Genomic DNA, 18078 nt, shown 5'->3' on the forward strand with positions numbered 1-18078 from the left:
CTTCGTCAGGTCAAACTCAAGAAGTACCTCAGCCACATGTAGACATCCACAGGTCACATAATTGATTAGTGTAGTGTGGTTGTGGTACACGATATGTAATCATAGTCAGTAGTCAGATAATCAAAAAAACAATGCTATAAATTTGCATATACATATAGTGCAAAAGTGAAAAGAAAAACATGAACTTAAATTTAAATATATTTACATAATCAGGTAGCTTCAATCATGGGCAGCAAGAGATACACAGTTACAAAAAGTGATTGGGAAGTCCTCATGCATGCCTATCTATAGCACTGTATTATTTTAGTATAATTACTCTATAATTATGTGACCTGTGGGTGTCTATATACCGTATGTTGGTGCAGTTTACAGTTTACAGTTTGACCTGACGAAGAGTGAAAACAAAGGCATGTTTTATCTGGACACAGAGAGTATATACTCCTTTTTAAATAGAGAAGAACAAGAGCTCTTTCATTGTTTAAGGTTTATTCTTAGATATAATAATATCTCAAATTTATATAGCATTTTTCTAAGTACCCAAAGACGCTTTACATGGGGGGCATGAGAAAACAACAAAGAAAAACAACTTTATTTAGGGTGGGGGGTGGGGGGGGGGCACACACTAAAAAAAGGCTAATGTGATACACACAATGTAATGGCCTCCTCCCATGCCCACCAGGGGAAGCTCCGCCCCGGGTAGTGGAGCCGGGCGGCCCCTGGTCCATGCCCGGGCGTAGGCGGGAACCACTTTGTGTATGTCAAAAGTTATATTCCGAATGAATGCTTTGGGTCATGTAAACGAGGAATACTTTTATTCAGGTTCCATGTAAACAGGTGAGTGGAGCAGATTATGAATCTCTATTTGGAATGAGTTCATTCTGAATGAATACATGATGTCCATGTAACCGCAGCCATTGTAGATCAGCGCAAGTGAGTCCCTCACACGATTAAACATTTATAAAGTAAATAGCCAACTCTCATGTGTAATGAAGAGAATAAGAAGTTTGTTTACAGTTTAACCTCAGAACCAAAGGCTAATAAAACTTGGAATGGATATTATATTGTTACGTCCCCGTCTAGGGCCTCCATAAGATGAATCTGAGGGCGGAACACACACGCGTTGCCTGATGAACTATATGTAAAAACGTCAGAGGTGTGCCGTATTGTTAGAAGATTATCAAGCGTTGCATTCATCCCTAGGTATGTGCAGAAACCGGTTTATTAATTTGCATGATAGGGCACAGTGAGATGTCACGAGCATCCAGCCAAGCATTATATAAATGGTGAACACAATATGAGCCGTGTCGGAGAAGCAGAATTATTCAACTCTAATAATTTAGTAAGTAATTCACTCTTCGACTATCTCTAATAGGACTTCTCAAGACTATTCGCCCTCAAGCTTTGACTAGAGATCCAGGATGGTCATGGCTCAAACTAGCTGGTTCCGGCCACCTAACAAAATAAGGGCCTTTTGTCTAATAGTCACGGGAATGTTGGCTGCCACGGTTATCCTAATCCACCTGTCTTCGAATTGGAGGAATGAGGACCTAATCCACCTAATCCAACTGTCTTCGAATTGGAAGAATGAGGACCCGCCTCCGGCTCCGACAGTCCCGTTGGCCCGGCCGTGTCCGAGAGGAGTGATTGTACCGGAATTCGCTACGACAAATCTTCGCTACGACAAACCCAGCGCCCTGACTGGACGCACCGACATTGTCGCAATGACGCCCTGGTTAGCTCCCATAGTATGGCAATCCACATTCGAACCCGCGCTGTTGGACGCCATCTACAAACCCTGCAACATCACCGTAGCAGTCACCGTTTTTGCCGTTGGTGAATACATCCAATTCCTCAAGGATTTCCTGGAAACCGCAGAGAGCCACTTCTTCGTGGGATTTAAAGTCCATTATTACGTCTTTACTGATAGGCCAGAGCAAGTCCCATCCGTTAAGATGGCTGCAGGACGGGAGTTGTTTGTCAGGCCGGCGCCAAACGGAAAACGCTGGCAGGAAATTGGAGCCGGAAGGTTCAAAATCATTGCAAATTTTATCGAAACGGATCTGCGCGATGGCGCCGACTACATCTTCTGTTTTGACGTCGATTCGAAGTTCTATGACCGCTGGGGAACTGAAACTCTAGGTAAGCTGGTCGCCGTGTTGCACTTTAATCACTTCGACCAAGAGCGCAGTGGGTTCATCTACGAACGCAGGCCGGAGTCTAAAGCGTTCATGTCCGCCGACGAGGGCGACTTCTACTACCCCGCGGGCGCGTACGGAGGGGAGCCGGAGTCCGTCCATCACATGCTGTCGACGTGCAGCGACAACTTTGAGCTGGACGCCGAGCGGGGCATCGAGTTAGCGTGGCAGGAAGAGAGTCATATGAACTTCTACCTTTGGCTCCACAAACCCACCAAGATTCTGTCTCCTGAGTATCAGTGGCATGACTTCCACCCCCTAAGGCCACCGGTCAAAATAATCAGATTCTCTGCAATCATTAAGGACTACCGTAAGGTACGGCCAGGATGGAGCGGCGGCGCGATATAAGCTCTATAAAATTATTCACAAGAAACATATTAATGCATTTAAATGCCTCAATTTTAATGCAGGTCCAAGTTCTCTACAAAAACTATTAAATGGACTTTTTTTTTGGATTTTTTTTTTTTTTTTTTTTTTTTAGATTTTTTTTTTTTTTTTTGACCCAAAGACCAAGGAGATATGATTTTTCGAAGATATAGACTCCCATCCACTTCCTTGTTAACTTAAAACTTAAAAATTCTGTATCTCGGCTCCTGAGTACTTTTTTTTTTCAATGAAAAATCTTGGCGGTGTTCAAACAGGCCAGAAATAATTCTGGCAGTGAATGAGTTAATGTAGTCCCATGATTTTATTTACATGATGTTGGTTATCTTTCTGGATCTTTTAAATAGGTTGTAACACTAATGTCATGCTACTCTTTATTGTACCACTGGAAAAAACAAACGTTTTTCTTAATCATTGATCTAATATGAACATAACTATCCTTCAACTGTAATTTCAATCACAATACATATTTAAACAAAAAACATACCAAACCTTGTACAATCATTTTAATTATACTGCACCTCTTAATTGCTTTAAGCCATTACAACCCGTCATGTTAGATTTTAACACATCTTATACTTTTGCTATTCAAAAATAGCAGATCTACGAGCTCATAGTAGACAAATATAATATGCCACGCTACGAGCTTCTCGATCTGCTATATTTTTGTTTAAAAAATCTTGAATCTTAATAAACATTTTTAATTCAAATCTTTGCTTCTGGGGTATTCTACTAATGTCTAAATCCTAACAGTAAAAAAAAGTATATAATATAATAATATTAATATATAATATATATAATATCAGTGGTTCTCAAACTTTGTTCATGTCAAGGACCACCCAAAATGATATGCCTTTGTCCCCCCCATATCTCAAAATATTTTGTTACAGGGACCCCCAGACACATTTCCATTTTTTTCCTTCCAAAAATAGCAGATCTACAAGCTCTTAGCGCGGCACAGAGTTCCGCGCTATGAGCTTGTATATCTGCTATTTGTTGAATAGCCAAAGAAAATCTTAAGTGACACAGATGCGTTCCCTGTCTTAATGGTTTAACAAAAAAAGACAAGTCTTAACAAAATGTTTTGACCAAATAATAACTTTGGATTTGCTTCAAGGCGTTGCCCTCTTCTTCTTGTAACCCCCTCCGCCACTTCTACCAGGCGCTTGCTTGAAGTGGTCAGAGATGGCAGCGCTGACCAGGTCCTCCATTGTCTCTAAATGTCTTCTGAACGGCTTCTGCAGTCAAAACAATGACAAATAACTCTTAGACTGACAGTAGACATTACAGAGATTATCTAGTATATGTCAGTCACACGTGTACAATGTGAATAAGCAATCAACAAATAACTAGCACTGACAAAGTTATTTTTAACATGGAAAGGACTCATCTGGCCATTGGTGAAAAGTCTGAAACAAAAAGAAAACGTGAAGATAAATTGCAAAAAAAAAAACGGCCAGAGGTGGACAGTAACGGAGTAAATTTACTTGAGTACTGTACTTAAGTACATATTCTGAGGATCTGTACTTTTCTTGAGAAAAATATTTTACTCTGTTCAGTTCAGTTTTCAGTTTATTTTCAGCTTTTTGGACAATACATAAAGAAATGCTTTAGTGCAATATGCGCACAGTACAGGCAGTTTACAAGTGTCCTTGATGCTGGAAAAGGGGAAGGGAGAAGCATAGTGCTTATCGAGCCCTACCCCTGGCTCAGTTTACATATAGAACAATAGACAATCATAGTGATGATAGTAGTAGATAATATAATAGATAATATAATAATACAAAATAAAAAAAGTCAATGTTTTGACACTCCTAGATAGGAAATGTAAACATTTCAGTGTTTAACACTCATCAGAATCATCATCAATAAATCACGATAGATAACAGAATAGATCAAGTAGAAAGGTCTGTTTATTCTTTTTTTTGTTGTTGTTTTTTTTACATCCGTAACAGTAATTAGTGGAGAAAATAAATAAATAAATAATAATAATATATGTTTTGACACAAGATACATGGTTACTCCCACACATGACCTTTCTCTCATGTGGGAGTCAGGACGGCAAAGAGCTCTGTGTCACTGTGGAGCGGGTGGCAAAGGTAAGTTATAATAGTAGTGTCATAAGTCATGTATAATAATATTATATCGTATACCATCATCATAACAATATTATTACAGTAATAGACAATAAATATATATATAATAATAATATATATGTGTTATATACATATCCATGTATATATAAATACATATTCACACATACATATATACACACACATGTAATACATGTATTACTATGTGTAGTTAAATGATTTGTCGTTATAACAAATAGGTAATAATAGACCATGGTGTTGATAAGAAATAACATTACAGATAACGGTATAATAGTACAGAGTATGGTAAATGAAATATGGTCTAATTGTTATCAGTAGATTGGGTTTCTTCCTGTAAGTAGCTGTCAAAGTAGCTATTTTTCAGTTTCCTTTTGAATTGAATGATGTTTAGGCTTTTTTTAATGTCATCAGCTAGCCCACTCCACAGTGACATTCCACAGGATGAAACAGACATGGACTTGAGGGTAGTACGTGCAAGTGGTTGTTCAAAGTCTGATATGGGTTTCTGAGGTCATGGTGACTACTATCTTTATCTGGAAATCTGTTTTGTATGTTGATTGGAAGTGATTTATTTTTGCTCTGTACATGACTTGTTTGATTGATTGAATTTTTTATTAGGCAAAAGAATGTAAAACAACACAGTTACATTTATAATGCTTTTGTCTAAAAGGTCCGGCCAAAAAAGTCCTTGCGGGCTTGTTTCCGTTGGGGTCCTTGAATTAATTTCATAGACATATATAGTAGCAACCAAACAGTTCAAAAATCAACATAAGAATACAGAGGGAAAAAAAATATACCATTATGTACAAAAAGGCATGAGAAAATAATAAAATATATACAAAAAAAACAAAACATTAGAGAATAAAATAAAAAGTATGTACAAAAAAAAAAGGGAGGGGGGGGTCGTCTGTCTACAGGGAAACTGGTACTAGCTCCTCTTTAGGCCTCCAGAAAGATGAGTTTTTAGGGCTGTTTTGAATGAGCCCAGCGAACTGCATTTTTTGAGGGATGGGGTTAGACTATTCCATTCCTTGGTGGCAGTGCTATAGAAGGAGAATTTGCCCATGTTTGTTTTATGGGTGGGTGTTACCAGATTGTTGTTTACGCTCCCTCTAGTTTTGTGACTGTGGGTGTCACTAACTTGAGCTGTTTTGAATTTGACTAGATCGGGAAACTTTAGAATGTGTGAATTGTGAAAAAGAATATTTGTGTGGTCACAGTACCCAGTGTTATTTATGACTCTTACGGCTCTTTTTTGCAGTATGGAAAGTGAGTGAATTGCTGTTTTGTAGGTATTTCCCCATACTTCTACACAGTACTCTACTCGAGTAAATCTCTACAAAGTGTAAAAAGTAGGCCTACTCGTTACTTTGGGCTCGCTGAAGAAAAAAAAAGAACAGTCGGGTCGCTAATCTGCCATGAGCGCGAGGTTGCGCTGGCCTGCGCTGTTGCCCTATATCTGCAGTCTGCAGCCAGCAAAATGAATAGAGGATATGCGTGTGACATCATCATCAAACCCGGAAGTTATGCAGGAATGCCTACTGAGTGTCAAAAAAATACTTTCTGGCCGTGACAGCGCATGCATCCAAACAGAAAAGTCATATCTGATTGCATTAAACAACATTAAACAATGTTAAACTCACTTTGCATGTTGCTTTGCCACTCGATGTGCCACTCGATGTGCCATTCACTTTAAGCATGCGCATATCCTCTATACATTTTACATGCATTGCTAGGTTGGATTGGATATGCTACTTGTCTTATTTGGATTAAACCCAAACAAGTGGCTCAATATTAGCCACATATTCTTGCTTGTCAAAATGATCTCCAAACTACAAAGCATCCATCCATAGTGATCTATAAAGATCAGCTGTAGAATGCGGCTCCACGACCCGCTGAATGTAACCCGACACCCGAGTGTTGGCCTCATCTATACTAGTTGTGTGTCGGTGTCGTGCGCAATAAATAGCAGATCTACAAGCTCACAACGCGTGAGCTTGTAGATCTGCTATTTATGGCATGCAACAGTATGTATGTGCTCCGTTCCCCCTCTGATTAATGTATGACTTAAAGTAGCACGGATTTACCACTGTGAAGTTATGGAAGGTGGAGGGTGTTATGCAAGCATGTAGGAGCTCGGCTAATTAGAGGCAGTAACGTACGGACGCGCAGCTTGTCTGTCACAACCCCCCCCAGTTCGCCCTGAAATGTCACCAGTAAAGCCTGTATTTCTCCAAACATGTACAAATGCAAAATATAAGGTGCTTACCCGCTTGCCTTAAATGTTAACTAGGTGTCCGGAGTATTTATGCAATATATTAGTCCATATTTTTCAATTAAGAAGTGTTTAAGTCGGAAGTTCCCAATGGGCGGTAGTGACGGTGCGCATCCGGTGAAAGCCGGAATTACACTCAATGTAAACAGGAATTAAACGAGGGGGGGAAATGGCGTTCGTCCACAGACGGGATTAAAACACTTCTTTATTGAAAAATATGGACTAATACATTACACAAATACTCCGGACACCTAGTTAACATTTGAGGCAAGCGGGTAAGCACCTTATATTTTGCATTTGTACATGTTTGGAGAAAAACAAATTAAAAAAACGGCCGATTACTTGATTTAAAAAAAAAAGTTTGAATCTTGTGCCATCGAACGAAGCTTTGAATATTTGAGTTGTTTGGGTCAGCCCTACTGTGGAGTAGTTTCAACCGTTGAGTTCTTGAAAGCAGAGATGTAGTTTGTTTAGGAATTTCTTCACTGCTCCTCTCAGTGGGAGATAGAAAATGCCCTGCCTAATGTCTGTGCGCCACTCAAAGTACTACTGTAGCAGGTGCAAATGATGGCTTTACAATGCCCATTTACTGTATGTGTGGACACTGTTATAAAAATGTTTTAAAAGTTGTTTTCATTTCAACTGTAAAGGGACCACATGCAGATACACAGCTCATTCTACTATCGCACTCACTGTTTGTGATGAGTCCTATTTCCTCCAATATAAATGTGTTCCTCTACTCCAGCTGTTACCTGATATTCTTGAACATGTGTTCTAAAAATGAGTGTAGCCTACTGTGCGGGGGGTGTTTAATAAAACATGAAAATGACAATGACAACCTCTTCGATCCCATTAATTTCAATTCTATGTTTTATAGGCATTTCTGCAGGCTTTGTATAACGTAGTGGTTCTACAAGCAAGCACATCAGTGCAGGTGGTTTCAGAGTTACTTCTCTGAAACAAGAGTTACAAGGTCTTATACATTTATTGTGAAAAATTACAGCAATTCATTGATGTGAAAAATAAGAATTTTACTTTTACTTAAGTATTTTACTATACTATTTTTAAAAGCATGTACTCTTGATTACTTAAGTACATTTAAAAGCAAGTACTTTTTTACTCTTACTCGAGTAACATTTTGACTGAGCTACTTTTACTTGTAGTGGAGTAAATTTAACCAGGGAGTATCTGTACTCTTACTCAAGTACTGGGGTCGAGTACTCTGTCCACCTCTGAAAACGGCACACCCTGCAATGAAGACAATTATGTTGATATGAAACAGAATAATACACTAACACATTACTTGTTTTACACGTTCAACATCATTATCTCTCCCCAATTAAATCTTTGCCAGAGTAAGATGACTTCCAAACTTTATCAAAATGTACCTTTTGGAATCCTGTGACTTTCTCCTGGGAGTTCTGATAAGATTTCCTGTTGGTGAAAGACAAGGTAATTAGGCTACATGTCATACTTGCAACATCACCATTGAAGATTACTGTTATAGTCAATTGAAAGGTGGAGTAGAGTCTAGACATTTTCTTGGCCCAGATTACGGCTTCACTGTTGGGGGAGAGAAAACCCCCATTGCAACCCATTTTGCTCACTGCTACAGTCAATTGAAAGTTACCTTGTGTAGTTCTGGATCCGATTTGGACCGGTGTGTGGCTTCAATATTCTGCTGGGTGCGAAAACACATTGAAATTACACCTTCTTACACCATCAAGTCATGTATGATATATGCTGTGCTTTATCCAAATTTTCATTCTGGAGTCTATTTTTTTCTGATCAGGAGTAAGGCCCCCACAGTAGATGTACTGTTGTTGAAAAACATAATATATTTTAATACATTTTTATTTTAATCTTCCTGCTAAACGTTCTGTTGTACTCATTTCTTCTAGAGGACCTAAACTTTAGGTCCTAAAGCATAGTACTAGTAGTCCCAACGATAATGCAGGCGGGTAAACAAACAAACGAAAACTGTCAAAATTGAATTCCTGATATTTAAAATGTTAATCAGTCATGTAGGTACCTTGTGCAGTTCTTCCTCTTTTACGGCTGACCGGAGTTTTGTCAAGATCTACCGCAGAACACGAAATGAAGGAATTAGAAAACTCTTAATATATATATGTGTGTGTGTGTGTGTGTGTGTGTGTGTGTGTGTGTGTGTGTGTGTGTGTGTGTGTGTGTGTGTGTGTGTGTGTATATGTGTGTGTATATATATATATATATATATATATATGTGTGTGTATATATATATATATATATATATATATATGTGTGTGTGTATATATATATATATATATATATATATATCTAACTATATAAATGGCGACCGACTTCCGCACCCTCGGTGGCGACACCCCACAGCTCTGTTATCGAATAAACAACGCACCGCCAGACCACATGTCGCCAACTGACTCGCCACGGCGGCCGCGCTGAATTTACGCCTCGCGTAGGGGACATCTCACTGCTCACTACACCTTTTCCACCGCGCAACATAATTAATTCTACTCACCAAATGTCGGACAAAACGGAAGGGGAGGCAGCTTCGTACCGTTTACCGTGCGCACGACCTCATCACCACAACAGCAGGCAGCCGCTGCGGGGGTTTTTTCCTTTTTTTCCAAACTTTTTTTTTGGTCACCATTTTCTCCAGGCACCATTTCTGGTGTAACGTGCGGCAGCATGCGCTGGGTTGCCAGGTTTGCACAGCCAGCGCCAGAAACAAGCAACCACCTTCATGAAAAAAAAAAAAAAAAACGAAATGGTCCGCAATGTTCCAGGGGTGTCCCCGCGCGTCCCAACACTCCACAGGGGGTCAGTGGACCATCAGGGGGTCCGCGGACCCCCTGTGGACCCCCTGAAACATAACAAATATTATTTCTTCAAATTTTTTCCTTTTTCAAAAAAACTTTTCCACAGTTTTACTCCGGCGATTTGGGTCCCCCAATAAACACACGGCCACGCTGGGCCCCGTGCGCGGCTGGGGTTGAGGGGGGCGTAGCCCCCCGAAACGCTAGTATATATATATATATACAACCCCACACAACACGTTGCATGTCGTGTGGGCTTATAGATCAAGGCACCCTTCTTCGTCAGGTCAAACTTAAGAAGTATGTACTGTACCCCAGCCACATCGTTGCTGTTGTGCAGAAAGCTCTTATATCCATATTTTAACTTTTTGTGTTTAACGCCCATGCTGGATCATAATACAATGTCACACAAAAGTAGCAAAAGTACAGGATCCACAAGCTCAAAACGTGGAGCGAAGCGACGCAATTTGAGCTTGTAGATCTGCTACTTTTGTTACTTTTGAATTTGAATCCTGAAAAGTATACAGTTTTGGACATATGAGGTTTCCACCCGAAAGAGACGACATGCTCCAATACAATGTATTCCGACGACGTTGCGGCTCTTCGTCAGGTCAAACTCAAGAAGTACCTCAGCCACATGTAGACATCCACAGGTCACATAATTGATTAGTGTAGTGTGGTTGTGGTACACGATATGTAATCATAGTCAGTAGTCAGATAATCAAAAAAACAATGCTATAAATTTGCATATGCATATAGTGCAAAAGTGAAAAGAAAAACATGAACTTAAATTTAAATATATTTACATAATCAGGTAGCTTCAATCACGGGCAGCAAGAGATACACAGTTACAAAAAAGTGATTGGGAAGTCCTCATGCATGCCTATCTATAGCACTGTATTATTTTAGTATAATTACTCTATAATTATGTGACCTGTGGGTGTCTATATACCGTATGTTGGTGTAGTTTACAGTTTACATTTTGACCTGACGAAGAGTGAAAACAAAGGCATATTTTATCTGGACACAGAGAGTATATACTCCTTTTTAAATAGAGAAGAACAAGAGCTCTTTCATTGTTTAAGGTTTATTCTCAGATATAATAATATCTCAAATTTATATAGCATTTTTCTAAGTACCCAAAGACGCTTTACATGGGGGGCATGAGAAAACAACAAAGAAAAACAACTTTATTTAGGGTGGGGGGTGGGGGGGGGGGCACACACTAAAAAAAGGCTAATGTGATACACACAATGTAATGGCCTCCTCCCATGCCCACCAGGGGAAGCTCCGCCCCGGGTAGTGGAGCCGGGCGGCCCCTGGTCCATGCCCGGGCGTAGGCGGGAACCACTTTGTGTGTGTCAAAAGTTATATTCCGAATGAATGCTTTGGGTCATGTAAACGAGGAATACTTTTATTCAGGTTCCATGTAAACAGGTGAGTGGAGCAGATTATGAATCTCTATTTGGAATGAGTTCATTCTGAATGAATAAATGATGTCCATGTAACCGCAGCCATTGTAGATCAGCGCAAGTGAGTCCCTCACACGATTAAACATTTATAAAGTAAATAACTCTCATGTGTAATGAAGAGAATAAGAAGTTTGTTTACAGTTTAACCTCAGAACCAAAGGCTAATAAAACTTGGAATGGATATTATATTGTTACGGCCCCGTCTAGGGCCTCCATAAGACGAATCTGAGGGCGGAACACACACGCGTTGCCTGATGAACTATATGTAAAAACGTCAGAGGTGTGCCGTATTGTTAGAAGATTATCAAGCGTTGCATTCATCCCTAGGTATGTGCAGAAACCGGTTTATTAATTTGCATGGTAGGGCACAGTGAGATGTCACGAGCAACGGCACACCCTGCAATGAAGACAATTATGTTGATATGAAACAGAATAATACACTAACACATTACTTGTTTTACAAGTTCAACAGCATTATCTCTCCCCAATTAAATCTTTGCCAGAGTAAGATGACTTCCAAACTTTATCAAAATGTACCTTTTGGAATCCTGTGACTTTCTCCTGGGAGTTCTGATAAGATTTCCTGTTGGTGAAAGACAAGGTAATTACATGTCATACTTGCAACATCACCATTGAAGATTACTGTTATTATAGTCATTTGAAAGGTGGAATAGAGTCCAGACATTTTCTTGGCCCAGATTACGTCTTCACTGTTGGGGGAGAGAAAACCCCCATTGCAACCCATTTTGCTCACTGCTACAGTCAATTGAAAGTTACCTTGTGTAGTTCTGGATCCGATTTGGACCGGTGTGTGGCTTCAATATTCTGCTGGGTGCGAAAACACATTGAAATGACACCTTCTTACACCATCAAGTCATGTATGATATATCCGCCCCGGGTAGTGGAGCCGGGCGGCCCCTGGTCCATGCCCGGGCGTAGGCGGGAACCACTTTGTGCATGTCAAAAGTTATATTCCGAATGAATGCTTTGGGTCATGTAAACAAGGAATATTTTTATTCAGGTTCCATGTAAACAGTTGAGTGGAGCAGATTATGAATCTCTATTCGGAATGAGTTCATTCTGAATGAATACATGATGTCCATGTAACCGCAGCCATTGTAGATCAGCACAAGTGAGTCCCTCACACGATTAAACATTTATAAAGTAAATAGCCAACTCTAACGTGTAATGAAGAGAATAAGAAGTTTGCTTACAGTTTAACCTCACAACCAAAGGCTAATAAAACTTGGAATGGATATTATATTGTTACGTCCCCGTCTAGGGCCTCCATAAGATGAATCTGAGGGCGGAACACACACGCGTTGCCTGATGAACTATATGTAAAAATGTCAGAGGTGTGCCGTATTGTTAGAAGATTATTTTAGTGTTGCATTCATCCCTAGGTATGTGCAGAAACCGGTTTATTAATTTCATGGTAGGCATCAGTGAGATGTCACGAGCATCCAGCCAAGCATTATATAAATGGTGAACACAATATGAGCCGTGTCGGAGAAGCAGAATTATTCAACTCTAATAATTTAGTAAGTAATTCACTCTTCGACTATCTCTAATAGGACTTCTCAAGACTATTCGCCCTCAAGCTTTGACTAGATATTCAGGATGGTCATGGCTCAAACTAGCTGGTTCCGGCCAGCTAACAACATAAGGGCCTTTTGTCTAATAGTCACAGGAATGTTGGCCGCCACGTTTATCCTAATCCACCTGTCTTCGAATTGGAGGAATGAGGACCTAATCCACCTAATCCAACTGTCTTCGAATTGGAAGAATGAGGATCCGTCTCCGGCTCCGACAGTCCCGTTGGCCCGGCCGTGTCCGAGAGGAGCGATTGTACCGGAATTCGCTAGGACAAATCTTCGCTACGACAAACCCAGCGCCCTGACTGGACGCACCGACATTGTTGCAATGACGCCCTGGTTAGCTCCCATAGTATGGCAAACCACATTCGAACCCGCGCTGTTGGACGCCATCTACAAACCCTGCAACATCACCGTAGCAGTCACCGTTTTTGCCGTTGGTGAATACATCCAATTTCTCAAGGATTTCCTGGAAACCGCAGAGAGCCACTTCTTCGTGGGATTTAAAGTCCATTATTACGTCTTTACGGATAGGCCAGAGCAAGTCCCCTCCGTTAAGATGGCTGCAGGACGGGAGTTGTTTGTCAGGCCGGCGCCAAACGGAAAACGCTGGCAGGAAATCGGAGCCGGCAGGTTCAAAAGCATTGCAAATTTTATCGAAACGGATCTGCGCGATGGCGCTGACTACATCTACTGTTTTGATGTCGATTCGAAGTTCTATGACCGCTGGGGAACTGAAACTCTTGGTAAGCTGGTCGCCGTGTTGCACTTTAATGTCTTCGACAAAGAGCGCAGTGGGTTCATCTACGAACGCAGGCCGGAGTCTAAAGCGTTCATGTCCGCCGACGAGGGCGACTTCTACTACCCCGCGGGCGCGTACGGAGGGGAGCCGGAGTCCGTCCGTCACATGCTGTCGACGTGCAGCGACAACTTTGAGCTGGACGCCCAGCGGGGCATCGAGGCAGCGTGGCAGGAAGAGAGTCATATGAACGTCTACCTTTGGCTCCACAAACCCACCAAGATTCTGTCTCCAGAGTATCAGTGGCATGACGTCTACGCCAAAAGGCCACCGGTCAAAATAATCAGATTCTCTGCAATCATTAAGGACTACCGTAAGGTACGGCCCGGATGGAGCGGCGGCGCGCTAGGGTAAATGGTGCATTTATATAGCGCTTCTATCCGAAGCGCTTTACATTGATTGTGCCATTAACCCATTCACACACACATTCATACACCGATGGCGGAGGAAACCATGCAAGGCACCAACCTGCTCATCTGGAGCAATTAAGATCTATCAAATTATTCTCAAGAAACTAATGCATTTAAATGCCTCAATTTTAATGCAGGTCCAAGTTCTCTACAAAAACTACTAAATGGACCAAATCTAACCGGTTATCCTTACCTTGATAAAATGTGTTAATGTAGTCCCATGATGTTCTGATATTTTATTTACATTATGTTGGTTATCTTGCTGGATCTTTTAAATAGGTTGCAGTGTAACACTAATGTCATGCTACTCTTTAATGTACCACTGGATAAAAACATTTTTCTTAATCATTGATATAATATGAACATAACTATCCTTCAACTGTAATTTCAATCACAATACATATCTAAACAAAAAACATACCAAACCGTGTACAATCGTTTTTAATTACTGCACCTCTTAATTGCTTTAAGCCATTACAACCCGTCATGTTAGATTTTAACACATCTTATACTTGTGCTATTCAAAAATAGCAGATCTACAAGCTCATAGTAGACAAATGTAATATGCCACGCTACGAGCATGTCGATATGCTAATTTTTGTTTGAATAATATTGAAAATGTGTGCAAATCTTTGAAAGCATGTTTTTTTTTAAATAACATTTTTAACTCAAATCTTTGCTTCTGGGGTATTCTACTAATGTCTAAATCCTAACAGTAAAAATATATATATAATATAATAATATTAATATATAATATATATAATATGGTTCTCAAACTGTTCATGTCAAGGACCACCCAAAATGATATGCATTTGTCCCCCCCCATATCTCAAAATATTTTGTACCAGGGAGATTTGCACACATTTCCATTTTTTTCCTTCCAAAAATAGCAGATCTACAAGCTCTTAGCGCGGCACCGAGTTCCGCACTATGAGCTTGTATATCTGCTATTTGTTGAATAGCCAAAGAAATCTTAAGTGACACAGATGCGTTCCCTGTCTTAATGGGTTAACAAAAAAAGACAAGTCTTACCAAAATAAAAATGAAAAACAATGACAAATAACTCTCAGACTGACAGTAAACATTACAGAGGTTATCTAGTACTGTATATGTCAGTCACACGAGTACAATGTGAATAAGCAATCAACAAATAACTAGCACTGACAAAGTTATTTTTAACATTAATGACAGATAGAAGGCAGTGCTTTTGATACCTGCTGTCCATGCAAGTAGAAAGGACTCATCTGGCCATTGGTGAAAAGTCTGAAACAAAAAGAAAACGTGAAGCTAAATTGCAACAACAACAAAAACGGCACACCCTGCAATGAAGACAATTATGTTTATATGAAACAGAATAATACACTAACACATTACTTGTTTTACAAGTTCAACGTCATTATCTCTCCCCAATTAAATCTTTGCCAGAGTAAGATGGCTTCCAAACTTTATCAAAATGTACCTTTTGGAATCCTGTGACTTTCTCCTGGGAGTTCTGATAAGATTTCCTGTTGCTGAAAGACAAGGTAATTACATGTCATACTTGCAACATCACCATTGAAGATTACTGTTATTATAGTCAATTGAAAAGTGGAGTAGAGTCCAGACATTTTCTTGGCCCAGATTACGGCTTCACTGTTGGGGGAGAGAAAACCCCCATTGCAACCCATTTTGCTCACTGCTACAGTCAATTGAAAGTCACCTTGTGTAGTTCTGGATCCGATTTGTGCCGGTGTGTGGCTTCAATATTCTGCTGGGTGAGAAAACACATTGAAATTATACCTTCTTACACCATGAAGTCATGTAGGATATATGCTGTGCTTTATCCAAATTCTCATTGTGGAGTCTAGTTTTTTCTGTTCAGGAGTAAGGCCCCAACAACAGTAGATGTACTGTTGTTGAAATACATAATATATTTTAATACATTTTTATTTTAATCTTCCGTCTAAACGTTTGAAGTAAACTTTCAAACATAAACATGCTATTTCATATGTAGGACATCTGATTTAACATTGTGTTATTGTACTAAGTGATTCTGAGTTCTGAAGTTAGCAGCCCAGGTGAGGTGACAAATGGAAAGCGGAAGGGCGGGTCTTAACTTTTGGGGCCTCCCATGGGAACATGATTTGAAATTGGTATACATGCTTTGTTCTTACTTGTGACTGGGCGCTGCTAATCAGACCCACCTGGCAGTTGCCAGTCAGGCTGAAATAAAAAATGCTTGACTTGAATCCTTGGACTCTGGACTTTTCCCTACTTTAAGCTTGCTTTTCCAGGAAATCGGTATTATAGCCCGCCCTTTGGATAGAAAATACACAACACGTTCTTTTATACTAATTTCTTCTAGAGGACCTAAACTTTACGTCCTAAAGCATAGTAGTCCCAACGATAATGCAGGGTCCCTTTGTTTTTTGCTTAAGTTTGAGTGTATTCTTTTCATGTTACCCTTCTATTTTGTGTATATGTCTGTTTGTTTTTGTTTAAAAAAAAGGAAGCAATCCATGTATATGAACAGAAATGTATAATCCTACCCTGTGCCTCACAATAAAATAGATTTGAAACGAAAATTGAATTCCTGATATTTAAAATGTTAATCATTCATGTAGGTACCTTGTGCAGTTCTTCCTCTTTTACGGCTAACCGGAGTTTTGTCAAGATCTACCGCAGAAAATGAAATGAAGGAATTAGAAAACTCTTAAGGTTTTGTTTGGACATTAATACTGATACAGGTTGTAATTTCCATCTACAATATATATATTTAACATTGGGCTTAAATCAATTGAAATAGCATTTAAATTTACCTCGTGTTGAGGTGTGTAGAGGGCTGTCAAAGCTGTCTTAGCTATGGGCACTGGGCATTGATTCACCTGGGGAGGATAATTAGGCCAGATGTATATTATTGTAAAGAACGAATATGACAATACTACCAAAATAAAAAGGACAAAATAACAAACAGATCTAACGGCACAGCTCCCACCAGCATAGAGTTATCTATAGCTTTAAGCCAGTCATCAGTCACCTGTATCAAAGCAGTAGAAGTAGAGTGACCAGCTCTATAGGCAGGTTGAGAATATGTTGCAAGCTTGTTTGAAACAAAATAAGCTTGAATTTGTGAATGCACCAACTTTTCCATGATTTTGCTCACAGGTAAAATACCTAGGTATAGCCTAGACCTATAGGAATAACCTTAGCCTCCTTCCACATCTTTGGACATAGGCCCACATCCAAACATCTCCAAAGATCTATTAATAATATGACAGATAGGAGATGCTATATTCTCAGCACTTTACCATCCAGAGACCTGCTAACTTACTATCATAAGGAAGAGAGCAGAGTAACTGCTCCACAAATAGTTGCAAGGAGTTGCAGTCATTGGTGTGGAATAGCCTTATATCCGTGTGTGTGTGTGTGTGTGTGTGTGTGTGTGTGTGTGTGTGTGTGTGTGTGTGTGTGTGTGTGTGTGTGTGTGTGTGTGTGTGTGTGTGTGTGTGTGTGTGTGTGTGTGTGTGTGTGTGTGTGTGTGTGTGTGTGCGTGCGTGCGTGCGTGCGTGCGTGTGTGTGTATATCATTGATTTATATATATCATTATATATATATATATATATATATATATATATATATATATATATATATATATATATACACAACCCCACACAACATGTTGCATGTCGTGTGGGCTTATAGATCAAGGCACCCTTGACGTTTCCGTGAGAAGCATTTAACAATGCATCATAACAGTAATTATCATGTCTAAGAAATCAAAACAAATCAAGTGTAGCTTGTAGGGTGTGTCTTTTTCCAGCATGCCTTGGACTTTCTCATCAACAGAGAATACCTCACCTTAATGGAATCCGCTAGCTAATGTACCGTGACAAACCAAATGGTTTAGCTGGTAGAACTTGATCTCCTTCTATCCTCAAGTAACCCTGTCTTTTGAAAAGCCAGCAATCTCTATATTAGTCATATGATGTATAATACGCACCCACTCACCTTTGCAACTAAGTGGCCCTTTTGAGGTTGA

General features: G+C 39.9%; 2 protein-coding genes across 2 annotated transcripts; both read left to right on the top strand.

Moving 5' to 3' along the window:
- Positions 1–1285: 1285 nt before the first annotated feature.
- On the top strand, positions 1286–6659 carry LOC311062199 (histo-blood group ABO system transferase 2-like). The gene has a single exon (XM_084081067.1). It carries the CDS (start codon positions 1419–1421, stop codon positions 2541–2543), a length of 1125 nt encoding a protein of 374 aa, XP_083937193.1. The 5' UTR covers positions 1286–1418; the 3' UTR covers positions 2544–6659.
- A 6097-nt stretch (positions 6660–12756) lies between these two features.
- Positions 12757–16594, top strand: LOC311062467 (histo-blood group ABO system transferase 2-like). The gene has a single exon (XM_084081523.1). The coding sequence runs from the start codon at positions 12877–12879 to the stop codon at positions 14002–14004; it is 1128 nt and encodes a 375-aa protein (XP_083937649.1). The 5' UTR covers positions 12757–12876; the 3' UTR covers positions 14005–16594.
- The last annotated feature ends 1484 nt before the right edge of the window (positions 16595–18078 follow it).

The sequence above is a fragment of the Gymnoscopelus microlampas genome, assembly GCF_963454915.1.
Source record: "Gymnoscopelus microlampas genome assembly, chromosome: 15".
Lineage (NCBI taxonomy): Eukaryota > Metazoa > Chordata > Actinopteri > Myctophiformes > Myctophidae > Gymnoscopelus > Gymnoscopelus microlampas.